Genomic DNA, 27,804 nt, shown 5'->3' with positions numbered 1-27,804 from the left:
TTCAGGATAATCTTAAGGTAAACAGACTTTAGAAGGGAGGAAACAGATCCAAAAGCGCAGATAATGAGGTATCGTGTCTATTTCCCTTCTCCTGCTTTCTTTGCCAAGAAAAGGACCCGACTTCAGCTGAGACCAAGTAGGTTTCTCTTGAGGTCTGGAAATCCCCTTTTACTGCAGGCTTCAACTCTTTCTAACTTCAGCAGTCACTGGAATTTTAGGAGATTAAGGAAGGCTATAAAGTGGCAGCACAGCTTCTCAGAAGCTCCTCGGAGCACGTCCAGACCACCAAGACGACAGTCCCTGGGTTTGGATTTACCGTAGTTATCTAGAAACCCACACAGCCATGCCCCTGAACTAAAGGTTCAATTGAGCAAGAGTCACACATATTCGTGCCAGCAACCCCACAGCAACAAATTAAGATCGTGGCATACCTCCAATGTTTGTACATCGTCCAGCACAACAGCCAAATCAGACATGCTGATGGCTCCCACTGTGGTCTAGGGGACTATCAAGGCAGATACACCTCAGTTTCCGCAGAGGCACCCCTGCTTTGCCAGGAGCTCACTGCCTACCTGGTGGTGCTACTTTATCACATCGAGGCAGAGGCCCTGAAACTAGTTGAATATAAAGAGAAAATCAGCCAGATCATTACTTGACCCACCTTACCTTTATTTTGTTGAGGGAACTCATGCAAAGCAAAATGAAGTGCCTTCTGCCAGCACAGACTAGGAAACTATTGCAAAAGTGTTCAAGTACAAATGGTTTTCAAAAAAAGCAATTATTAAAATACCCTGAAGAGGTGATCACCAAAGGCTGTGAAAGAGCAGATGCAGCTCCAGATTCCAGAAGGAGGAAGGAGATGCTTTCAGAAATTACACTCTCCTTTTATATCTGCAACTTGCTACTCTAGACAAACATTTCTTTATCTGACCCACTACTGCCATTCTTAACGTGCTTCTGGAGTTTCCTTAGGCAGTAAACAGATCAGGCAGCATTTCTTCTAAGGACCACTTCATACGATTCTTCATTCCCCAAACCAAAGACTACTTGCATTTATGTAAAGCAACTGTCTGCATTATTTTCTAAGACATGCATCTTCTTTACATCATGATTTTGCAGCTTTGGTTTACTGAAAGCATTGATATGTAGAAGGAGGAGAACAGAATCAATCAAGTACGCCAAGCACAGAGTAGCCAGCTATTCATCTAAGTGATCTTTCCTATAGCTTACTAGTATCTTCAGCCATCCTTAGTGTTTCTGTTCTGTCACTCAATTCTACTCGCAGCCCTGTGAAGGCAAACACGTAGGCTGTTACAGGAAGAGATCCAGCTGACAGATCCAGACCAATGTTCAAGCTCTAATCCAAACTCCACAGCCTGGATCAATTAGTAATACATGACACTCCTTTCTTAAAAGATTTAAGTCACTGGGCTTCTTAGTGGCTAAATACAGCAGCCCAGTCCTCTACCTGATAGCTCTTTGGTACAACATATTTTCAGCCTGCTGACAACCCAGAACTTGAGTAAATGTGTCAAGTGTAATCATGAGGGAAGAGCAAGGCTCTCGGGTTTGCCCAGAGTCACTGAGTAAACTTGAAATCACTTGCAATGAAAACAGCTCATATTTTTTACTGTCTTCTGCCAGAGCTCCAATCACATCTTCCCTGGGCTAGTGCTTAAAATGTCATAGAAATGAAGAAAAAAAAAAAAAAAACAGGCTTTGCACACTAGGCAAAAACCTTTAAAATGCATTTTCAGGCAACCTACATATTACATAATTAAAGACCTGTAACTAGGTTTCCTGCCTCTTAACTATAGTCATTTGACTAGGTAAGAGCCAAGCAAAAGGCTCAGTAAGCCAACAGAGTAACTGTGAACCTAGAATTTTTGCATTCCCATTGCTAAGTGAGCTTGTACAAACAAGGGCTTAAAATAAAGCCACTTAGCTTTGTCAAAAGTCAGGCTCTCTCTCCTGAAGCAGCAAAGCCACTGACTGGAGGAATCCTTCTAATTTTACAGTACTGGCTGTAAAGACAGTGCAATAACCTTAGAGACGAGGCACAAACAAGCCCAGCTGGGGATTACAGAAGTAGCAAAGGCAGCAGTACATTATTCCCGACACACCACAGCGCCTCTGATCCTTGGTGCCATGAATGACCAAAAACATGCAATAACCTGGCAGGGCACACAGACCTATTCAGACACTCTTACAACGCTCAGCAGACTTACCAGTCCATTATACAACAGCTACGAGAAACGCAAAATACCAGGAATTAGTACAGGAAGAAGGAAAACTGACAGAGTAGACAGACCTGTGTCTATGATCTAGGTCTCTGCAGCAGTAGGGAATTTGTTAAATGAATCACAGGAATTATATTACATCCCATGATACAGGGGAAGGCAGAAAGACTTGCCAGTCTGACCTTGGAGGAACTTCCGACCCCCATCTGGGTTTTCAATAACCCACTAACCAGAACGTCCTTCAATTAAGAAAAAAAGTTAGGGGTTTGGACCCTGTTGCCAACACTGCAAACCCATAGGGCACAAGGCCCAAATAAGTAAAGTGTTTCATCAAAGGAAAAAATAGCTTCTTAAATACATGGACTGGCATAGTTATACAACACACTGTTATTGGTGAGCCAGGAAGTTATTTTTCTGCAGGTGCTCAAGATTTATTTTAAGGAGTATTACCAGTTACGTGGCTTGTCATTATCTGCATTGGAACTGCTATCAGGGCAGTATTGCTTCACACCAAAAACCAGTGTTACCTACTAGCCACTTTCTTTGTTTTTTGGTTTGTTTTTTTTTCAAAAAGTGGCTCTTTACTGCTTCCAAAACAAATAAATACACAAATAAACAAACAAACCTGACCTGCCAAGAGCTGGGCCATGATTAGCAACCTCCAACTGCAGTATCAGCAGCTTATTCATAAAAAGTTTTCCTCCAGTAAGGCAGGAGCAAGCTTACCATGTTATCCGACAGCTTCAGCAATGCACTTCTGCAGCATGCACACACACTAGCCTTACAGATTCAGTTTCTCTAAGCTGGTCTCTGCAAAACTGGCATTAACAGGGTTTTCAACACTACTGCACCCAGAATTTGGCAGGAACTATGTGAAATTAGATTTCTCTCACTAGATGCAATGTTCTCTTAGAATAAACTAACCACTTTTTCAAGAATTTAGCTCTGTCCTGCTACTCTGCAGAGTGAAAATGCATAGTATATCCCACAGTGTGCACTTCTTGGACCAGACTGCTATTTATTATGGTAGAAGAAAATTCAGTGCATCATGGTTGCTGTCTTTTAATCAACTAGCAAGGAGGGAATCCAAGTGACAGGCTTAGAAATGCTAAATGCTTTGTTCTATTTTTAATGAGACTAAAACCACTGCGGCTGTTAAGAGACAGTTTACATAGTTTACAGCTAAAATTAAGTCTTGAAATACAGAAAAGAAATAAATGTACAAGGTTCTCTGTGAAAGCTATCACTTCTTAGAGCTGTCTTCAGCTAGAAAGCACTTACAAAAATGAAGCTACTTTCTGATAAAACGTCTTTTTGCTCCTTTTTTTAAAAACAAACCAGGGTCCTTTTTATTTCTAACAAAACACCACTGAATAATTGAAGATTATATTAGGAAATACTTCACATTAAAAACTACAAGTTTATTCTGTTTCACCTGCTGGTAACCATAGACCCTGACAATGTATCTTCAGCTTGTATTTAACTGTAAGTTTGCCTTTCCTAAAAGAAGTCACTCTCACTGGTGAGGGATTGTCACTGATAAAGCTACCAAAACCCTAATTTACTGCACGTTCCAAGCTCTTTCATTTTGGTCAATATTGACTCAACCAATAATGTCCCTGAAAAATAACTTTCTGGGGGGAGAGAATTGTATTGACCAATTAGAAATCAAATGGAAAAAATGAGCTTGTTACCCTGAGAAAGCACAAAGTAAACTGAAGTAATATGTCATATTCCTCTTTTTTTTTTGAAGCCTTTTCAGTAAGTTTTCACATAACTTTCTTAAAGAATTGCCGTTTAATAGACTATACCACTTAAATTAAGTAAAAAGCACAGCAAGGCTCTAACAAACCTAGTTATCCCTATTTGTTACCTGACAGTACTCACACAATCTAGGGGATTAATGTAACTCAATGATGCGCTGTTGCTCATAAAAACTTCAGCCTATTCAAGAATCCTTAGCAGAGTCACTTTCTATGTCTTGTCCAAGTTTCTGAAGTGCATGGTCAGACTATTCCTTCATCATCAGAAAGATGAAAAAAAACATAATGGGAATATTTGCACCCCAGTGCTACAGAAAATTTCAGCATACCCTGCACCTGCTAACACATCTGTCCATTCTAAGCGAATGCCTTCAAGATTTGGTTTACTGTAGCTTGCATTTAAAAAAAAATAAAATTAAAAAAAAAACTTCAAATGTTCTTTCAGGAAAGCTGTAACACACAGAAAGAAGGCATAGGGTATCTGATCCTTTCCAACTCACTGCCCTCTCCATACTCATCAGACTTGTGAAATACAAGGTGGCTCGTCTGTTCTACTTGGCATCAAAAACTCTGGTTATCATAACAGCACTGCTGGCCAGCTGCTTCCAAGAAGACTGGCTTTGGAGGTCAGGTTTTGACAGCGCTCTTGCACCAAGCGGAAGGGAGACATTCTGTGAAGTGCCTTGGACAGTCCGTTCCAGTGCAGGCTAATGGTGCCCTGCATTAACCTTGCAAGGCTCAACGCTTGAAAGGATGACCAGGTGGACTCTGCGATGTGGCACTGTAGCAACACATTAGTGTGTCTCAGGCCACAGGAGAACACAGAGAATGAAGATGATACCTAGGTTGCAGGAGCCACAACATCCATGTAAATGCATCCTCTTTAAGTACAGATATTAAAATCTTTATGCTTTGGGAAGCAGCAACCCCTGCCAGATAACCTGAATTACATTGAGGTGCATGCACCCTTATAGCTAGGCATCCCTGCTGAAACTCTAACAAAGGAATGAGAGTGTCTAACACAGCAAAGGAATTTATGCCATGTGAATGTAGGTCTGCTTTCTTAAAGGCAGTGCCACTTTTGTCTTCTCAATGATTCAGGTTCCAACTGAGGGTTTGAACAGGTTGATAGTGAAGATGATTCTTCAGAGCCCTCACAGCTGATAAATGACAAACCTCTAGCACTGCAAGAGCCTCTATGCTCACACAGACCATTAAAATTCACCAGACATCAGTGAGCAAAGTAACTCTCAGATTGCTAATGAAACTGTTCTAAAGATCTTCAAACTGAAAACCTGACAAATTTCAAGTGTCAAGTTGAACTTCATATACAAGTATATTTTGCTATGCTTAGCTGCCTCAACTATCAGCAATACTGACCTTATCTCTCCACTTCCTAGCCAATTTGCTCAATTGCTGCAATTTAGGGTGTGCTTGATACCCCTCCCCTTCTTCCCTGAAGAGTGATCCTTGGCACTAGATAAGTAATTAACTAGGTCTAGAAATGGCTTTCCCATCTGATCAAACCCATGATCCTAGTTACACACATCACACACCTTTCTGATTAGATAAAGAATCCTTCAGCTGTTATATGGGGCACTCTGCCCCAGAACTAATTGCCCACCTCAGACAAGGAGGTCTGTAGTTCAGGTGAGCTACCGTCATTCAGATATAGAACTAATGCTTCACACATCTCCAGAACAGCAAGTTCAAGAACTTCAGATATGCGGTAAAGGTTTATACAACTCAGTTGACAGCTCCATAACCTATTAAAAAAAAAAAAAAAAAGAAAGAAAAAAAAGAAGCCAAACAAACCCACAAAAATCACACACACCTTGATTAACAATTCAGCAGCAGATCTTGTACTGGAATAGTGGAAGAGACCATCATGCCCTCCCCTAACCCAATGGCAGGGTTCCACCCTCTCAGAGCAAGTCAGTAATTTAATTTATGCAAATAAAATGATGCCATGTAAGAAATATTCTACAATAGATGGCTACTTGAAAGAAACACGTTCTTGCGTACTCCTTACATTGCAGTAATAATTTACTTTTCAATCCCTCAGAAAACAAACCAAAAACCCCACACTCCAGCTACTACCAACCAAACACCATTTCTGTATTTCTGCATTTCTTTCTTTCACCACGTTTGAACCTTGTTTGACCTTCACAGTTTTAAGAGTCACATCATCACACCTTTTACACCGATGTTCAACAGTTTTCGTAAAAAAAAGCCAGCCAAACAACAGTGATGCTCTATTAAGACTTCATGAAGTCACTACCCCAAAGCGTTAGCAACAGCTGGACATACAAACTATGCCGCAGTGTTGCTTATATACAAATTGTTAATTCACAACAGCTAGAATGAAAACAAAACAAACATTAAGCTAAGGCTAACAGCAAGGATCATCCTGGATATTTCAGTGTGTCAGTGTCTTATCCTTATTTCTCAAAATCAAAGAAACCCACAGTATTTTCTACATATTGAGAGATCTTACCAGAATATGAAAAAGTAGTAAATAGTTCAACTATAGTAAAATCCAAGCAGCTCAATGGTACTTTGTAGCCTCAAAACTTCTCCCAGTGCTCTGGATACTTTACCTGTCTCTGTCTGACCTTCAAAAATCTAGGTACTATATGAAATACACTTAATTGTTACACTAATTGCAGATTGCTCTACCAGTTATCCTACATCAAGAAGATGACTTTATCAGAAAATTTTTATTGACTTAACATTCTCCAAAGGAGAAAATTTGCAAAAGCTCATCAATTTGCATTTAAACAGCAACAGATTACATGCAAAGTTGCAAGCTGGTCCAGGAAAACCCAATACTAAGGATAAATCTTTAATTTTTACACCAACTGGTACATGTAAAAAACCCTCCTGCAAAAAACAAGTATCTCTATCACTTCTTCATGCTTGGAAGGTTTTCGTTTGGTTTTATAACTAGTTATTAGAGCATAAGTGTGTCAAGCGACTGCTAGCTTTGCACAGCTTGTCCTCACTTTTTGCTAACACCTACTGGACACATCCAAAGTTACCCATGGCACGCCACAACATACAGTGCAATGATTTAACACAGTTAAAGCAACAACTGCTTTAATTCTGCACAAATCCTCTGAATATTGGGCTATTTTAAGGCCTCAAAAGATCAAAGTGTTTTCTTAACTACCAGTATGCTACTGGAGGAAGGTCTGATGTGCCAAAAATTACCAAGATGGCAAAGACATTGCAAAGCTGGTCAAACAGCAGAAAAGTTCAAGAAATCCCACAGTTATAATACTGCCATGGGTGCAGCATTTGATCGTGTTGGCTTTAGCAATGCTGAAACACTACAGCTAATAACCATGAGAATATTTCTGCAAATGGATTTCTCCTCTTCACTCCAAGGAAGACAGGATGAAATCAGACGACCTGCCATTCTGTCAGTATTAAGGTGGCTTTAAAACACCTTTTTCTTATTTTCTCTTCCCTGAAACCACTGCTGAAGATGGGGGATGGAGGAGGAAGAAACATGCGACTTGTTTACTTTGCAGCTGAAGAGGATAGGAGGTTGCACATGAGTAGCTACTGAGATGGGGATTAACTCTGGGGTGCAAGAACGGTAACTTTTACAGCACAATCATTATATTGTTATACTGTTTCCTCTAGTTTTGAGCTATTCTTTCTAACCCAAAAATGCAGATCTATGGAATAAAAGTAGTTGAAAAGACTCCTGCTGAGATTAAAGTCAAACCAGAGATCAAAAAAAGGAATCAGAGGATGAGGAAGAAAAGACAAAAACTTTCAACTAGGCTTCAGAAGCAAGCTGTGGGTGAGAGGAACAAGCCACCTTCTGAATACAGTTGAACTGAATAACTTTATATATCTAGCTAAAACAGGCAAGTTAACTGTGGCAAATTACCTGAGAGTTCATTAGCACACCACCACAATACTGATAGCACATGTGCAATCTTACATCCTAATAATGCATGGTATTGTATCAATATTCCTGCCCCAGAAGATGCTAGTGGGACAGTCAATGAGAAGCTTTAGGTCTTGTGGATTTGAGTTTATTTTAATCTACAGGGCAAATCATGCACTGTCAGAAAACTATTTTTCCAACCTGCTCTCATACAGCATAGCAGTTATGGTTTGCAACTAAATCATCAAGCCAATTTATATTCAACAGCCAGCAGTTTGTCAGAATTTTGAGGACATAAAGGATTCCAGAAGAAAAAACAAGACTGCAAAAGAGATGTGTCTTTCAGAACATCTTTAGCACACTTGGTTAATAATTTGTTCATGTGAGAAAAAATATTTCATGCAGAAGTTTCACCAGCATGCATGTAGGAAGGCATTCTTCCCATCAAACTTACAATACACTGCCCTATAATTCTTTATAGATAGAAGTAGAGAAATGGGCACTCAGAAGTCTTAACTTGTATTCACCATAGAGAACAGGCTCTAGAAGTGCCTCCAACCTTAAGAGGCTTAAGGTGACTACCTCAAATGTCAATGTTAATATATGGTTTTAAAAATTCTGAGTCTGCCATAAATTTCAAAAGAAAAAAAAAATCACATAAATTGAGTGTGCTTGTGTGGGTGAGTAAATATGCTCTAAGTTGCTTTAAAAAATGAGTACCTGCTACATTCTAGAGATTTAACACATCAAGCAAATGAAGTTACCTAAACAAGTACAAATGCATGTGAAACACTGAAGAATGAGTATGTAACATGACTCTAGAGTTACCTTCTGCAGAAATCTTTCCGACAAGTCATGACAAGCAGTCATGGCAGTGCAACCATAGCAACTACTCTTGGCTTGCAAAAGGGTTCCTGCTTCCCTCCTAGTCAAGGAAAGATAAGGCCAAGAAAAAGGCTCTGGAAGAAGGAGCCCATGCAGAGAGGGAACAGGACAAAAGCACACAGAAGGACTGTGGAAAAAAGAGCTCATGGAGGTGGACAAGTACACTCATTGTCTCCTGATGCCATCTTTGTCAGGATGTCCTCCAGAAAGAGGTAGAAGATCTCCTTCCAGGAGGGTCAAGATGTCTTCTCCAAATCTCCCCCAGGCACTGCTCTCCATAAGCCTACATATGAGCGCTTAAGGAAATCCTGGGCAGCTCAAGACTCCATCAGAGGGGTGGAAAAGACAGAAAACCCACAGGCAGAAAAGAGAGATATCAGCCTTGCCAGACTAGGCATAGTCCCCCTACAATCAATAAAACAGTTCATGCATGTCAAGGCTCATGTCAGCACTTACTTCCTGACCTGCACTACCTCTTCACACTCCAGGCACGGGAGCAGCATCTCTTCTGTGACAGGCCCTCAGTGAAGAAGAAAGAGGAATGTCTGGCCAGGACTTCTAGCCCCTCTTGTCCATCCCCACCAAATGACTTGGAGCCAGGGGCACTCAAAATGAAGGGATGGCCAGCACCTATCAGACCTGATGGCAGAAGTTCACTAGTCACTTATCAAGGAGGAGCTTCCCCACACTGCCCCTGGGATGGTTCTGGGGTGATATGTCTGGCTGTGGGTCCTCAGAAAAGGCAGCATGGGCAACAGTCCACTTAGATGGAAACCCTGCCAGAGAGAGTTAGCATTCATGGAAGGTAGGAATGTGCCATGACAGGAGACTAAGTACCAATAGCTTAGCTGGGAAGCTACAAAGGACAGAGGTGGACCAGGAAACACCAGGACCATTGGCTAGCACACCTAGGTTCTCTCCTTTGCTTCTGTCACACTATCAAGTCCCTCATTTTCCACTTCAATATCTGTTTCCAGAAGAGGCATCCATCATCCTAAAGAAGATGAAAGCTCATCTTGTGTCTTGCCTGCCAAACAAGTGCATTTTTGCACCCAGATGCATGGGACAGGGAGAAACTGAAGAAAATTGAGCTATATCACATTTTTTACCCACACATGAGCAAACACTGCAGTTCCACCTTTAGCCAGCACTGAATGCTACAAGGATTTCCAGAGTGGTTTGAAAGTAACCTCACATCCCAAGTGATCAGTGACGCAACCAGGGAAGCAGCCTACTTGACCAGCAAGCTAGCAAAGCCAACTGATGGACAAAGAACCAGCTGGGGAGGTAGAGGCTGATGACAGCCCGATGTCTTGCTGAGATGAAGAGAACAAGGGCTAGCACAGGAAGCAAGACTACTAGTTGAATTACAGTTCTAGACTGCAGGAAAGCAGATTTTCGGCTTGCCTAAGAATTTGCTTGCCAGGTTCCCATAGGAGACTGCTCTGAAGGACCAAGTGGCTCAGGATAAGCTGATCTCCCAGGACAGCCTCCTCAAAGCTCAAGAACGGTGCATTTGGCACGCAGAAAGTCAAAGAGGAATGCTAGAAAGACAGAGTGAATGGAGAAGCAACTCATGCCCTCCGCTCAAATACAGAAATGCAAAGCAGTTTGAAGCAAGAAGGGGTTACACAGAAACAACACTACTACAGAGCTACTGCCCAAGCAGAAGATTTGGAGCAAACAAAGGATTTAAGAACAAAGAATGCTTCTGTAGATAATCAGTGGTAAAAAGATTGCTAATATTGGTCTTGTTAATGCTCAGTTGTGCACAGGAACCACCAGCAACGGACACAAAAGCTTCTTTGCCTCTGTTTTTCCTAGTAAAGTTCATCCTCACATCTCCCAGTTCTTTGAGTGTAGTATCAGCTATCTAGGGGACTGAACCATTACTCACAGCAAAGGAAGGTTACAGATCACAAAAGCTAACTGGACCAGCTCCCGGGGACCAGATGGGATGTGTTAGAAGGTGCTAAGGAAGCTGGCCAATACTGTTGCGAGGCTGCTCCTCCTTATCTCCAAAAAAATGTCACTGATCAGAGGAGGATTCTGATGACTGCAGAGGCAAAAATCACACTGATTCTCAAAACAGGCAAGGATGAGGATATGAGGAAACAGAAGCTGATCAGTTTTGCCCAGTTTCTTGGAAAACTATGGAACATGTCCTCCTGGAAGTCATTACCAGTCACAGAAAGGACAAAAAAAAAAAAAATCTATGCTAGCTGTTCCAAAGAACGAGTCATACCTGACATTACCACTTATATGTCTCAAGAAACCAAAACACACAGCTCATGGATCACTGTGGCACCTTTTGACTTCCTCATAGAGTGGCACATGCTAGGTTCTTCAATTATATAGTTAAAATTTTACAATATAGGACAGTCTTCTGGAATTTCAGAATATCTAATGACTTTTATTAGAGAAGTAAGCACTTAACTTGGAACTCTCTGCAGCCCAATGCAATCTCCCTGAGATACAGCTGAACGCTGTAGAAAAGTTAACTCCAAACTTGAGAAGGACCTACTGCAACAGCCCAAAATTCAGCAAAAATACTTCTTTGCCTCCACTTAAGTATCAGTTTTACAAAAACCCACATGACCTGAAATAATGGTCTGTCACTCTCCTATACTAATAGCTTCAAGAACTTCTTCAAGAAAGGTGCCAACACCACTTTGTCAGAAACCCCCATCCTGAACCGTGCTGAAGCATTCAGTATTCTGGGGAACTTGCCAGCATGACAGTATTTACTGTATGACTAATATGCATTAATGAAGCACAAATGGACAACTATTTACTTGTGCTAATAACTAAAGCGCTTTATTAGAGCTTCGGCCTCTAGCATGAAGGACTGCCAGGTTCCCCTACTTGCCAAAATTATGTCAAAAAATGGAGCCAGTGTGTAAGACATCAAGAGCCACAGCCAGTGTGTTGTAGAGTCTTAAGTCATTGTGTAATGTTCAGCTTGCAAGGGACAAGCATGCTCCAAAACCACTGGCTCTTTCTGAGGGCTTGTCTTTTCATTGTAGAGGCTAGAATTTCAAATATGCACACTGGTCTTACTAGTACACAAGCCAAAGCTATCTTAAAATAGCAGTAAAGCCTGAGAGCTTTGCTGGGCATTTGTGTTCTACCTTTGATAGCTTCTTATTCTTTCAAAACCAGAAAGAAAAACACCCTATCTTAATGCCTCAGATTAAAATATCAATACTATCTAGCATAAAAGGGCATTAATACCAATAATCTGGCCCTTGCTACATTAAGGATTCCTGAAAGCCGATCAATTTGGTAAAATTCCATCCTGAAAAAGCAAAGCCAATCCTTAAAGAAAAAAATAAATCTTTGTTCTCCGCTGTACTCTCCAATCCCACACCTCCATGCAGCAAATGTACCTGTGACTCTAGGAATGAAAGATACATCTGAAAAGTAGCAGAGTTTGGTGGGAACCTAGGGAAAATTTTTCAGATTGCATTATATTAGAAACCAAACAAAAAAATCTTACAGGACATAAAAGAAGCAGGTAAAGACTCCTTTCAGTCATAGCTAATGCAAGGTAGACTTGATATTTTGCATGAATAGGGATAAATGTAAGCAGCACATCCACCACCCAGCTAGTGGTGAGTTTAGGCTATCCATTCTCATTTGCATCACCAACTTCAGTTCAGATGGTCTGCGAGTGTAGAAAGTAAATTATCTCTGCTATGAGACACTACGTTATATGAAAGAAACTATATCCAGTTTCTTTTTAGAAACATCATAACTCTCAGAGTTGATGACACTTAAACAACTTCATACAGAATCATGGCATTTTGGTTGTGGGGTTGTTTGGGGTTTCCCCAACTCCTTTTTAAACTTATAAAAAAGAGGAAATCCTAAGTGCTTATGAAATGCCGTCCTTACTTTGATCAGTCTCCCTTTATGCTGTGTAAGGCAAGAAAATCTACTGGGCATAAATTTTAGCCAGATCTGTATCTAGATACGTTTCTTGGAAATACTCAAGCAGAAGACAACATTGTATCTTTGGTCTCTTCCAAGGATAGAAAAGGCCTGGCTGAGCCAACTGGCATGGACATCAACACTAAGAATTATCTGAGCCACAGCACTTTCTTGAAAAGTGACAGTTCCAAATACATAGCAATTTTATCATCCTCTTAGGGAAAAAAAAAAAATCTTCTCCAGTGGTTATTATTTACTCATATGTAGAGCACAGAACATCTGTAGGAGGGAGATCCATTAAAAATACTCCCCCAACCTATCACGCACGTAATTCCAGTTGACTGTAACAAAGCCAATTCCAATTTAAGAAAAAACAAACACACTTCCATTCTCCTAAATTTCAAGCTACTATTCTCTTACATTTACACAGACATCTGAATTATGAAGCTGTCTTAGGACTAGTACATCAGCTTCTCTCAAGCGAGAGCTGTTACTAACATGAAAGCATTCAGACTGGTAGTTGTCCAAAATAACCAGCTGGTAAACAGCTTGTTAAATATCTACTCTGGAAAGGATCTTCTTTATAAGAAAACAAAATGCAGGATTTAGATCGGTGCTACATTCTGCTAAACTGATAGTTACCATTACTTCAGGATAGCCTCATGAAGTTTTGTGAGAGAACACCAGAAAATGGCTTGTTTTTATCAACGTGGGCGTTTTTACTATCTGCAAGTGGCATCTTAAAAGTCACACACAAGTCAGAACTTAGAGAGATCCACTGCTTTGGTACTCACGAGATCACTGAATGATTGAGGTTTGGAATGGACCTCTTGGCATCAGCTGGTCCACTTGTCTACTGAAGCAGGGCCACCTACAGCCAGCTGCCTGGGACTGTGTCCAGATGCCTTTCGAGTATCTCCAAGGATGGAGATTCCACCACCCCTCTGGGCAATCAACGCGAGTTCTCAGTCACCCTCACAGTGAAATAGCATTGCCCAATGTTCAAGGGAACGTCCTGTGTTTCAGTTTGTACCTATTGCCTCTTGTCCTGTCACTGGGCACCACTGAAAAGAGCCTGGCTCTGTCCTCTTTGCATCCTCTTTTCAGGTATTTATATACATTCATAAGATCCTGCCCCCAATCTTTATCTTAAATAAACTGTAGTAAACTGTAGATTTAAACATGTATGAAAACTAGAGCTAAATCAAGGGAGACAGCTTGTATTTAATGACATGGCAAGACTAAAACAGAGGTTCAATCTACTGTCCAAGGATGAGCATGAAACAATTAACAGGAAGATGCAGAATTAACCTTTTTTACTTGTTATGCCCTCATTTGATTTGCAACATCTACTTTGTTCCCTCACCACTATTAGTAACAATGTAAGTAGTAAATGGTATGACTGACCATTAGAGTGCTTAGTCTTTTTTTTTTTTTTTGGTGGGTTGAAAAATCCTGTATAATTTTGGACCTAGCCATTTGAAATTTCTTGCTTATATTCACCTCCAAAAACAACCTCATGCTTTGCCAACCAGCTTCTGCGTAAATTAGAATACAAAAGTAGCAGCGCAAACAGTTAAGTACAGGCTTTCAAATGCAATTGCAGAGAGGTAAACCAGTACAACAGAAAGACTAAACAATAGGCATCTCTCATAAGAAGTGAAACTGTAACCTAATGCATAATAGAGAGTGTGAGAATGCATAATGGTGTGAGACCCAAATTTATTTGATATTATTTTGCTTCATATACAATATTGTGATGAATGCGCTAGTAGGAACACAAACACTTCCAATGGCCTCTTAAAAGAGGCAAGCACCACACTTCTAGTTCGATATGAGTAAAAACAACTGCTTTTGTGACAATTTTTGAACATATTTCTTTCCAAGAAAAATAGAAATCCATCTCCAGTCACTCTTCAACAAAAACTACCAAACAGCATCAACTCTATCTGTAAAAAGCATTTGCAGTTTGCACTCAGGGAGACAGATTTTGTAATTTCATATTGGAGGCAACACGTCTTGTAAAAGCATTCGCCAGCGTTCTCACTGCTTTGTACTTTATGTCTGCTGCAGTCCATCAACCCTCTACACGACATACATGTAAACTGTTAAAGCAAGAGCATCTTCAGCAAAATATCTGTTGACTAACACCATATTTCACAAATCTGATGACTTTCTGCATTGGCAGTAGCAACATTTCAGCTTCATTTCTTCATACAATATGTAGAAGGATGACACAATGCAATAATGCCTTTGGTGTTTCTTCACTCAGCTATACCCAAGGACTTGGAAAGCCTGCTTGTGCACTCTGGTCCATCCGTACTGCCCAGCCGGCATGAAAAACAGGAACTCTGAGATGATCTATTCAAGTAGCATTCTTGTACATTTAAGTCTAATGAGACTAAGTTAAAGCCACTGTTTACCTTTAAACTTAAAAAATCTTAAGAAAGAATAGATCTCCGTAGTCTTGATAAGCAGTTGTCAGTAGCTAAATAAAGGGAGCTTTTTCAAACAGTGTCGGGGAGATCGAGTGCCAATACATAGCTCTTCACAGCCCTTTCCACACAGGTTTTCAGTTTACTTGGACAAAAATTCTGCAACCGATTCTTTTTCATGCTGCATTTTTTAGGACTGAAGATGTTATTCACACAACCACAGACAACAGTATGTGTATCTATATTAAAACTGAGTATCAGACAGTTCAATTCCAAACTGGCAGACAAAAGACTAAGTCACACAGAATCTTAGAATGGTTTGGGTTGTAAGGGACCTTAAAGACCATCCAGCTCCAACCCCCTGGCCATAGGCAGAGGCACCTCCCACTAGATCAGGCTGCTGAAGGCCCCATCTAAGCTGGCCTTGAACACCTCCAGGCACAGGGCAGCCACAACTTCCCTGGGCAACCTATTCCAGTGCCTCACCACCCTGATTGCAAAAGATTCCTTCCTAATGTCTTGTCTAAATCTTCCCCTCTCCAATTTATAGTCATTCCCCTTCATCCTGTCACTACAAGTCTTTGTAAAAAGTCCTTCCGCAGCTTTCTCATACACCCCCTTCAGGTACTGGAAGATCACGATAATGTCTCCTCAGAGCCTTCTCTTCTCCAGGCTGAACAACCCAGGTGTAGGACCTTGAACTTATTATCCTTGTTGAATCTCATGAGACTCACACAGGCCCACTTCTGCAGCTTGTCCAGGTCCCTCTGGATGACATCTTGTCCTTCTGGCATGACAACTGCATCACTCAACGTGGTGTCATCTGCAAACCTGCTGAGGGTGCACTCAATCTCACTGTCTATATCATTGACAAAGTTACTAAACAGCACTGGTCCCAGTACAGACCCCTGAGGGACACCACTTGCCACGGATTTCCATCTGGTCATCTAGCCATTGACTACTACTCTCTGAATGTGACCATCCAATGAATTTCTTATCCACCAATCAGTCCACCCATCAAATCCATATCTCTCCAGTTTAGAGAGAAGGATGTTGTTGGGGACCATCTCAAAGGCTTTACAGAAGTCCAGATAGAACACATCCATTGGTTTTCCCATGTCCACTGCTGCGGTTACCCCATCATAGAAAGCCACTAGGTTAGTCAGTCACGACTTGCCCCTGGTGAAGTTGTGCTCGTTCCCTCTAATCACCTTCCCATTCTCCATGTGCTTTAGCATAGCTTCCAGGAATATCTGTTCCATGATCTTCCCAGGCACAAAGGTGAGGCTGACAGGTTGGTAGTTGCCAGGGTCATCTTTTCTGCCCTTTTTAAAAATGGGCACAACGCTATCCTTCTTCCAGTCACCAGGGACTTCTCCTGACTGCTATGACTTTTCAGATATTACAGATAGTGGCTTTGCAACCACGTCAGCCAATTCCCTCAGGATTCTGCGATGCACCTCCTCAGGTCCATAGACTTATATATGTTCAGGTTCCGACCCCATCCCTACATAATCAGGCAGCAACCCTATACTATTCCAAGGTTCCCTGTCCCTGCTTGCGCTGCCTGTGCAGTTCCCTCTTGGTCTTCAGTTTGACCAGCAGGTCTCAACTCAGTCAAGCTGGTCTCTTCCCTTTCCGGCCTGCTTTCCTACATCTGTGGACTAAGTGCTCCTGCACTTTATGGAAAGCATCCTTAAATATTTGCCATCTCTGTCCTGCTCCCTTGTCTCTGAGGACGTACCCCAAGGGCTCCTACTGACTAACTCTTTAAAGAGCTGCAAGTTTGCTTTCCTGCAATCTAGGATCCTGACTATATTCCTTGTCCCATATCCCTCAGGACCTCGAACTCCACTAGTGCGTGATCAGTGCAGCCCAGGCTGCCTTTAATCTTGACATCACCAATGAACTCACTTGTATTGGTGATCATCAGGTCCAGTATTGCATCCCTTCGTGTGGGGATCTCTATTAGCTGGATTGCCTACAGCTTGCTGTGCTACTTTTCCAGCATATGTCAAAGTGGTTGAAGTCCCCCAACAGGATGAGAGCTTGCGAGTGTGAAGCATCTTATAGCTGCAGGAAGAAGGCTTCATCGGTCAGCTCTCCTTGATCAGGTTGCCTGTAGTGTACACCAGCCACAATGTTCCTTTTGATGCCTCAGTCTTTTATTCTGACCCGCAAGCTTTCAATCTGTTTGTGGCTACTCTTCAAAGATGGATCTTCACACTATCCATTTTCTGATATAGAGGTCAATGCCTCCACTTCTCCTTCCCAGTCTGTCCCTTCTGAACAGTCTGCAGCCATCAATAGCCACTCTCCAGTCATGGGATTCACTGCACCAAGTTTCAGTGATGGCAACCAGATCATAGCTTGAGAGACAGCTAGATTTCATAGGGTTTAGGCTTATGGCATCCACCACAGTAACTCTGAATTAGAAATATAAGTATCTTCCCTTTTCTTCTGCTAAGGCAGAAACCCTCTCTGAACACCTAGTCAAAGCAAACAACCCCTAAAAAAACCCCTGGCAACCTCCAAAGGTGTCTTCTAAATTATTGTAACATTTTATGGAAAACAGGGATCAAAGCTGCTACACTAAAACCTGGAGAACTTGTACCAAGTTTTCCCTCCTGCTGAAGGCAAAGAAACGTGACTGTTGTAGTATGAGCAGTACATCTTCACATCCACAAATCTGACATTATAAAAAGAGGTTTTTATTCAATAGCTAGCCTCTGATTAATTCTATTAGGTATTTATTTCTCTGCTCTTGAAGCACACAAAGCTTCTCAAGCACGATGCACAATACTCTGCTCATTTATCTGGAGAAGAGTACCATTAGCAATCCTGAAAAACACAGCTCTGTGTGTGTAGGAGAAGGCAATTTCCATTTTCTCCCTATTTTGTGACCAAGTGCTTCTAGTGCATTTTATGTCAAGTTGGACTATGAGTATGACATGAACAAGTCCCTTCTCTAATAAGAATTCATCTCTCTGAAAACAAACTCTATTAATAATTAATAAAGTCATGCCTGCATCTTGGTTCTGAGAAAATCAACAAAGGCAGAAAACAGAAGATGAACAGAACATTTCCGCATGCCCAGGTTTTATCTGAGAAAAAAAAAATCTTTTTTTTCTTTATGTCACTGAGACTTGCACAATTCATTCATCGAAGGGTTAAAGAACTAAATCTTCCCCAACAGTTCAAGTCACTGTGCATAAATACTGTTGTGACTACAGATTGCAAAAGAACGGAAACACAGTAAATCATCCCATTTTTTTCTGAGAAATTCTGGGACTATGTTCTGAATTTCCAGGAACAGAAGACAAACACTGCCAATTCTCACTGCCGGATTTTTATTGAAGAGTTCGAGAATTTGGAAAGGGCTCCTGAAAGCCACTAAAAGGTAGTATTGATTTTTTCCACAAAGCCAGAGATTGTTTATAGGAGAACGCACTCAGTGTGACTGAGTTTATGTGGTAATTCCTGAGAAAGTTGGTTTTTTGGGTTTTTTTGTTTTTTTATAAAAGGTTCTTAAACAAGACGCAAAAGCTTCTAAAAGCAGCAAGCATTACAAACAAAGAGCTCAGTAAGAAAATCAAAGATGTGTACCTTGCTCATCTACCCCAAAACAGAAAAAGGAAGGGTGGCCTAAAATATATTCTGTAGTACATATTCACCTATCCAGGTTCTCATTTCTCTTGCTGTCTGCTTTGAACATAATCCCAAACTCCAATGCATCAATATATTCTAAACACTGAAGATACAGCATTACAGTCCCAACCTTGAGAACTCTGGAGGAATGTTCTCTATAGCCCTCCATTCATATTAAGTCAGAAAATGTACAGAAAAAAATAGAATACTTCTTCACACTAATCTACAGCATATATAGTTTAGCCTTCTTTCAGCCCTTTACCAACACAATACTGGCACTGTAGCCAAATTTGAAAGACAAGCTGATGAAAGCTTCTAAGTCAGATTTAGTAGGGGTGGAAAAACAGATGTTCAGGAGTTTTATAATGTGAACTTCACTTCTGACAGAAGGCACAGTAGTTGTGAATGGGCTTCCAAAGCTAGTCTTTAACCAGTTACAAGCATTTAGGATAGTTAACATGCAGTAAGCTATGATCAAAAATAATTTTAACAAGGAGTCACTTTCCCACTGTCTTAAGTCACCCATGTTGCTTTGACACTTCTAGTCTGTTGACTGCCCTAGACTAAAGCATATTTTCTACAGGGTTTGTAAGAGCAAAGGGAAGTACCAAGGTGGATTCACATTCTTACTGCTCATGAGCCACTAAAGATACTATTTTCATGAGAAAGTCTGACATCCAGTAAAGTATTTGCAGCTCAAAAATGACTGCCTACAATGTCAAGTTTCTCTTATGTAGCTCTCCGCTCCCTCAGCTTCCTATCATGAATCAGATGATGTTCTAAATGAACTGGAAACACAATTTCACAGCGCATCAAAATTATGAAGTCCAGGCACATCTATTCACACAGTCTTTTAAAATCAGAGATCCAAGTATCATAACAGATTTTCAAGACACCAGATTTCTCAAAGTCCATTCTATTTTTATAGCTGCAAAAGCACTTAAAGGAACGGTTAGGTTTTTCCTGTTATCAGGAAAAACATTCAGGTGCATTCAACTGACAATTCAGCATATACTAACATTAGTCTTTAAATTGTTTTGAAGTTTCCTGTTGGGGAAAATATCAGAACTTGGCATATTATGAAACAGACGTATAAATCCTAAAAGAGGTTTGTTGGGGATTTTTGTTGTTGATTTGGATTTGGTTTGTTTTTTGCTGGATTTGGTATGTTTTTTGTTGGGTTTTTTTTTGGTTTTTTTGTTTTTTTTTTTTTTGCTTTTCAAATAAGTAGCATGACTGCAGTAATCACTACCAGTAGTGTTTTCCTTGGGAGAAAGGGAAAAAGAAAAGGTTTCAACGTGGCATGATACTCTCTTTAATTACTTGTGTATCTGTAGAGCTCAAAATAATAACTGAATCCTTAGGGTGGTAAGCACACTATGAAAAAGGGCAAAAAACAGGTCATGCCCAAAATAACAACAAAAGAAAAAAAACCAGAGTATGCATTATGCCAACACAACTGCCTAGAGACAAAAAAAAAAGAAAACTTCTTGTGCATTTTGGCCTAACACCTCTGAACTGACTTAAAGGTTTGGGTTTTTTTAAATGTATTCTTCATAATATGCCATATTGGCTGCTTAGATACAGCATAAGGACTCAACAAACACAGAATCTAACCAAGTGTAAAAACTCTGCCTTTGTTCCTACAAATACAGCATTCAGCAAACATTGATACTTTTTGGTGTAAGATATTTCACTGGTATTGCAGCTTGCCAATTTTATTTTTTTGGTTTTTAAAATGTCTTCTCTCAAATATGAACTGGCTATTTTGAGTACAGGTATGAAATCTTAACCAATATATATTAGCTACCCTATTTTTTCTGCAGCAGGTCTTGAACACAGGATGGTAACAGAGGCTCTGTTCCCAAATATTAGCAAAACCCAGAGAATTGCCAGACAGCTATTAGCAGTTTGATGAAAAGCTTGAACGCACAATCAATCACAGGCACACAGCAATATGATGCTACAAGTTGACAGGAACATGCAGTTTTATAACTTACTATCCGATAAGGAAGATGTAAAAAGGAGTCTGGGCAGCCAGCTAAAGCCATTTGTTCCTTCAAATTTTCTTCAAATTACATCTACTGCTTCACAGGACCTGCAGAGTACAAACAAACTGTCAGAAACCATACTGAAGACATTTCATCAACTTATTATTGAAAACAGTTGGAGAGCGAAGACCAAGATGAACAAGATGAGGTGATGAGGATTTCAATCAACTTCAAGTAGCAAACATGAACATTTGCTGTCTGTGGCCTATAAAACATTTTCAACCTGATACTTCATTCAAAAGCCCAACACAACTATTCTCAGGCTGGATGGCTCCCCCTTTATTTCGACAGTTCAAGAAAAAAGAAAGCCCCCCTTCACACCTAGACCCTAACCATTTGAAGATTGGCTCTCACCAACTGAGGCTATGTTTTCAATTGTGGAAACAAAACATTGAAATCCGGGAGTTAATTAAAATGACAGCCACTTATCATAGAACCATTTAGGCTGGAAAAGTTCCGTAAGATCAAGATCATTATGTAGCATTAGCCTTCAACACCTAGTTACACAACGCTTCTTTATCCTTTCCTGTCTGCTTTTTCTCTCATGCCTTTAGTGTCATGCAGTATAAACAAGAGTGTCCCATACAAATCTGCATTTCTTGCATTTCTTCTTCTACATGATTATTAGAAGCAACTTTGCAAGATTAGTGGTGCTCCTTGTAAGCATCAGCTCCATGATCAGATCAAGCCTGAGGAGAAATCTACTGCAAACATATTTAGAGGTGCATATGACTAAAGAACTAAATAAGCAAAAGAGAAAGCAGTATGAAGCCAATGTCAATAAAGTGATTTTAAATGCTGCTTTATAACGAAGAAAACAAAACTAAACAAAAGCATATAAATTTATAGAGCACTATTTGCTGGTCCCAACATTTCTCCTGGAGACAACCTTACAGTACAAGACAAGTGATACCACCTACGAGCAGATGAAAAGAGGGTGAGTGGGGGAGAAAGAGTAGACTGCAAAGCAGAGCCAGAACTTTTACACCTACTACAAGCAAGCTCCTGTCTTGTTCACTGTTAATTATCAATTATGTATTCAAAACAAAAAGTCTGCGTTTTAAACAGGCTACCCACTGCTTTCTAGTAGACATGAACTGTCACTAAACTAAAGCTCCCAGCAAGATTTATGGGAAAGCCAAATCACGGGCAAGGGTAAAAGACATCTTGGGAAAACTGATTGCAGAGGACTTGCAGCCTCCAGTCCACGTAAACCACACACTCATCGAGGAAGCTTTATTTTATCTAGTTCCAGGATTAAAGATTAGATTCCAGGATAAATTTGGCTGAGATATGGTAGCCTGCTTCCCTCTATCAGAAAGGCAGGCAGCTCCCTGGGAGATTCTTTCCACGAAGAAATCACTGGGCTTATGCATATTTCCAAAGGTAACTGTCTGCGGTCAATTCATACAGCCAGTTATCACAGAATCACAGAATAACCAGGTTGGAAGAGACCCACCGGATCATTGAGTCCAACCGTTCCTATCAAACACTAAACCATATCCCTCAGCTCCTTGTCCACCTGTGCCTTAAACACTTCCAGGGAAGGTGATTCAACCACCTCCCTGGGCAGCCTGTTCCTGTTCCAGTTATATGGGGAGGAAAATTGGTTCGGCAACAGCAAGTCTGAAAACCTATTTAACCTAATATGTGTTAAATCCATTTGTTTATTCTAGATATTTTTCCACAGCATTTACTTATTTAAAACTCAAATCTTACAGATTCACACTGGGAGCTAGAGAGGACAAGAACACTTCAAACACCTAACTCCGTAGGCATGATATCCAACTTGTACTGTTGCTAATCTTCAAACATATCAACAGTGGTCTACAGCCACCAAACTCCCACTGCACACCTAAAAGTTTGCAGTCAGTTGTTAAGGGAATCTGAAGATTTAATTTTCAAGCAAGATTTGCCTCTGTCACTCAGTCTCAGTCTGTTCTGGGAGAATTAAGTACAGATTTATAGAAATCCCTTTTATCCTGGCTGATGTATTAAAAAAAAAAAAAAAGACAGGGAAGCTTTTGGGGAGTACAGTTTTCTGTAAGTACATCTAAAGAGAAATTTGGAAAGCCATTGGAGTGGATATTCTGAAGTTAGTATAACATGCCAAGAACTAAGAGCAGTGTATTATTAACAAGTAAATCCACAAATTAAAGAAGAATTCAGCCCTGCCTTGCAACACTTATGTTTATTATCACTTCATTATTTGGACAGGAGGAAAAGGCATGACTGCTGTAAATTTAACTTTAGGTTATTTAGGACTAAATAACGAAATACCGGTCCTTCTCCCAGTGCTTCAGTAAAAGGCACTGATTCACTTATAGCAAGATAGATTAAATATGTTTGTAAACAATACCAGACCAATTTGTCTATTCTAGGGCGTGCTGCAGTTTATGACACAGCCCCATTACACCAACGGAAGATCATCAATTACCTCAAACAATAGCTGGAGTCAAGACTGCATAATTTATCAAGATCCATTTGCTCCACTGCTACATTCCTGCGTGTTCATTTGTTAACACCACAGAAACAGAGGAAAGCAATAATCTCTAGATGATATCATTCCCAGTCAGTCATACATGAACACTGATTTAAGACCGCATCTCTTTTGTCTGTCTAAAAGCAGTTTATCAAAGTAGTCCTACCCTAGGAATACATAAAACCCTTTCCTCACCTTTAAGGTCTAAGGCCCTGTTGTACCACATCACCAAGTAATAAATTTTATAGGGACACAACTCTATATCAATTCATGTCTTCAGCAGATAAAAAAAGGATTTCAAAAGAAAAATAAATCGACTTCCTCACTGTTGTTTTTAAAGATGATTTTTTAGCGTGTCGAGTCTCTTCACAGACTGTAACTGCATACAGACTTACATGTTCTTTCCATGCAAGTTGAACAGCACAAATTGCAGAGACATTTAAGTGTCAAGGTTACTGTCCTTTCCCTAAAATGCCTTAGATGACAGAGGGAAACTCTAAATTGTAAATATAAAACAATCTATGTAGTCAATCACTATTACAAAATTCAGGACATTCAATGGTGAGAACAACCGTCATGTAGCATCAAGCCAGACACCCTGTGCACATGCAAACTGAGGTGACTTCACTTGCTTCTAAAGGATTAAGAGGTCTTGCTTGGGCAAAGCCCTTGAAATGACTGTCACAATAAACCAGATTTCCAAAGTCCTAACATTCAGTTTTGGTATGATATTCTCTAGCCTAGTCTACTGTGAGGTGTAGCTTTGATATCTCAACCTCTCAGAAGTATTAAATCAACTCACACTGTTTAAACAAAGATTGATATCCATCCTGCATGGAAAACATTGCAGGTATACACCCTGGATACTACTGCTGTTCTCAAAGAGTTATTTCTAGTCACGACTAAATTACCTACCTAACCAGTAGGTTAAGTTATCTATTAACAGCAAATTAAGCCTGTCACCAGGTATGCTTTTTGGTTTATCACTTGCTCTCTGCATATTCCCAGCAGAGGAAACTGTATCTCACCCAGCACTCTGGAAGCACAGACAGCCTACGCACCTACAGATACTGCAGTAGGAAGATAGCAGGGGTATGGTCATTCTGCCAATTCAGGAAGTTTTCCAGGTTCTACATGTGCCATCTGTCAAAGTCTTTAAATTCAAGAGAAAAATATTTTTTTAAAACGCAATCACTTGCAGATTACCTAGGAACAGGAGGAAGAAAATATATATATACACACGCACACACATATATATATTTTAACCTGTCAGAGTTGCATGACAAGCTCCAGAGCTCTTGAAAACTGGACTTATGTTCTTAAAAATACATTGAATACTATTCCCTTTAAAGTCCTAGGCATTTCATTATTTTTCTTCTCTAACTTTCTGCTTTCTGTAACTGAGCTACTACAGAAGAGGGAGGGGGAAAAAGGCTTAAATGTAGCATTAAATTTTCACCTACTTGAACTTTCTCCAAGAGATCAGGTTTAACATACAGGTTAAAAATCTTTCCCTCTCTTTTATGTATCTTTCACTCCCTCGGACATCCAGTGTCATCACTTCATTTCCCCCCACACTATAGCATTAGGCTTAGCAGAAGGAACCTGAACTTTTGTAAGAAATTAGAACAAAGTCTTAAAAAAAATTAATTAATAAGACCTGTTCAGATAGTTTCCAGATAATGTAGTTAAATGACTGCACCTACCAAACCTCTATACACCAACACAGGGCATAAGGACATACACACTTACACCTTCTTACTAGTCTACTCTTATTGCCATAGTTACAATGGAAATAAAGTTTGAATATGAACAGCATGAGGCACACCAGTAAGTTTTCTGTATTTGAAAGACCAGACAGCTAATGGAGTCCACACTTGCATTTAAAATGTGAGACTCAAATATGCTTTTCCATGCAAGGACAAGATCTACACAGCTTCTCACAAGAAGAAAGCCTGACCTCATCGGCTAGAAAGAAAGCGCTGCCAGATCCTGCAGCTGGCTAGACCAAGGAGACTGGATACTAAAGTACCCTTAGTAGCATGTGTTTGCCATTAGATTCCATTATAGCTTTTGCAATCAGTACATGTAAAGATTTCTAAAGCAATTTCATCTATTTTGGTGATGGTTTAAGGTGCATATTGTGCCACTTCATAAGGGTGATGCCCTCCACCCCCAACATGATATTTGGTCAGCAGGAGTCAAAGGTTCATGAGTGCATGCTGGAAAATACAACCGAAAGACTCCTACTTCAAACTACTGCTCACAGCTTCCTACATAACGCACAATACAGAGAACTGGATTCATCCTTTTTCTCCCATTTCTCGATTTTGCTCCCTCCGAACATGTGCTTGCTTCTGTCCCCAGCTTTTCCTTCCTGACACCCAAAGTCTACAGTCCTCTTACAACAAAAAACAATACTTGGGCAACTCCCTTTCAAACAAGTTAATTTGCCTGATACCCCAAAACATCTCCCCAAAGACTCCAACCACAAAGGATTCAATAATGTTATCATTGACATCCTGATAGCCTACCAAGATTAGTATCAGACAGTATTTAAGAATCCTTGCAGATTTCCCCGATTTCTTTCCACTTTCCTTGCACGAGTTGAGACGCGTGCACACATTTTGTTACACAGACGTACCCAAAAGGCATTTGCAAGTCTAAAACATAGAGCAACTGCCTAACTACAGTAATACTTTGAATAGATCTTTGAAAACAAAGCATTGTTCTAGTTAAAATTTCAAGTGAGTGTTGCGCACTGAAATGAAAAGCACTGTTCAAAATATAAATCATCAATCAAAAGCACTTCAGTTACATCCAAACACTCCCACGATTCCATACTAAAAAATCTGGTCTTATAAAAAAAGAGAATATAATTCTCTTTGCCATTCTTAATTGCAAAGCTGTTAGTCTAAATATTACACCTTGTAAAGGAAGCCATTTGCCATTGTAATTTTGCCAGAAAGTGAAGAATCTTGGCAACGGCAATTCAGGCTTTTGAAAGCCAAAACAGATACATACTTCAGAAGCAGCACAGAAGAGTTGATGCCATCCTACTTTAAGTCTTGCCAAATAAAATTAAATAATTTTTTTTATTCAGCATTTTTTTGTTTCCTGAAGCTGCCTAAAATTCTGAAAAGGCTCCCTAGGACTCATCGCCTGTGAATTCATGCTCACCTGCTGAGATCCCAGCTCCACTGACAGCACAGATAAAAATGCCTCGGAGAAACACAGTTACTTTGCACCTAGTCCATTTAAGTAAGGATTTTCTCCCTTATCCCTGAAGGAAGCATTCCAGTTTAAAAAACAAAACCTGCAATGAAGCTTGCAAATATTTACTGAACTCTGCAGTTTCACCATCTCCCTTGATCACTCGAAATCCTCTTCTGCCTCTTAATATCTAAATCCATAGCTTTGAAGCAGGAACTCTGACAACTAAACAGACCTTACCTCAGTCTAAACAAAATGTTAAACAGAAACTGAAATAAAGAACTACGTAGCAAATAGTACACAATCCCATCAGTAAGCCATATGCAGAATTAGGGCAGGTCCACAGATGCATGATTGGGACAAGAGATGCATAGTGAGACAGCCCGAGGACAATTTCAGCTGAAAATGCCACGACTCATGTCTCTAATTTTATATATACGCTTCCCCACAACATCCTTCATTTCCAGGGAACTGAAAAATACTACCTGTCATCTTCTGTGTCGTTATCTTCTTTTGCGTGTGTACCCCCCCCATCCTTCCAATCTAGTCACATTTCTCATAACACAGAATTCAAAATTTTGTAATTTTGGGAAGCTGTCTAAATAATTATTTCCTTCTGTTATTTTAGGCTTTTATTATCCAACCTGCAGACTTACAGTGAAGTTATACAACAGTTAAGATGATTTAATAGCTTGTTACTGCCAAGAACAGGACAGACATCCCACTCTCTTCGTCAGCCCTTGCTCTGCTTTCTTCCTCCACTTCCTCCCAGCAATTTCACGGCACTCCCTTCTCCCCCTTTTGTACTGTGTATGGTACTTAATGAGTTCAGTTGGAAAAAAAAAAAAAAAAGTAGTAATTTTCTGTTGTTAATTAACTCATTTGTTTTGCTGGGTTAAATTTCTGCTAAGGAAGCAAGTGCAGTAAACCTAGAGCTGACAAGCAGCTCGGCTGGCACAATGTGAAAGGCAGGACAGCATGAGCAAGAGGGAAAGGGAATAGGATCACCCCTTTCCAGTGGCAGCAAACTATTACATTGGCAGAGGCAACCTGCGAACTTTTATTTTCTTTGTTTACTGCCACTAGGAGCTGGCAAATCTTCCCTACTCCACGTCCATGAGGATTACTGCTTTCCAGGTATCTCACAGAAGATAAACGTTTGGCTAATTCTCCAAACAAAATTTAAAGTGGCATTTTTCTAAAAGGCATTTACTTTCTTCCTTTGGTACAAAATCAACTAAGGTCTGCTT

General features: G+C 40.2%; 1 protein-coding gene across 4 annotated transcripts in view; it reads right to left on the bottom strand.

The window, feature by feature from the left end:
* GRB10 (growth factor receptor bound protein 10) overlaps window positions 1–27,804 on the bottom strand; it is a 148,460-nt gene that overhangs the window by 89,266 nt on the left and 31,390 nt on the right. For 3 of the 4 annotated variants that reach the window (XM_069853426.1, XM_069853428.1, XM_069853427.1), the window contains exon 2: window positions 20,809–20,906. In XM_069853426.1, the coding sequence (XP_069709527.1) occupies window positions 20,809–20,859 (51 nt within the window). In that variant the 5' untranslated portion in view covers window positions 20,860–20,906. Of the gene's footprint in view, window positions 1–572; window positions 592–20,808; window positions 20,907–27,804 lie in introns of those variants that run through there. The other variant, XM_069853429.1, reaches the window with a different exon arrangement.

This window comes from Phaenicophaeus curvirostris, chromosome 3, assembly GCF_032191515.1.
Source record: "Phaenicophaeus curvirostris isolate KB17595 chromosome 3, BPBGC_Pcur_1.0, whole genome shotgun sequence".
Taxonomy (NCBI): domain Eukaryota; kingdom Metazoa; phylum Chordata; class Aves; order Cuculiformes; family Cuculidae; genus Phaenicophaeus; species Phaenicophaeus curvirostris.
This window is presented reverse-complemented; position numbering and strand designations above follow the sequence as displayed.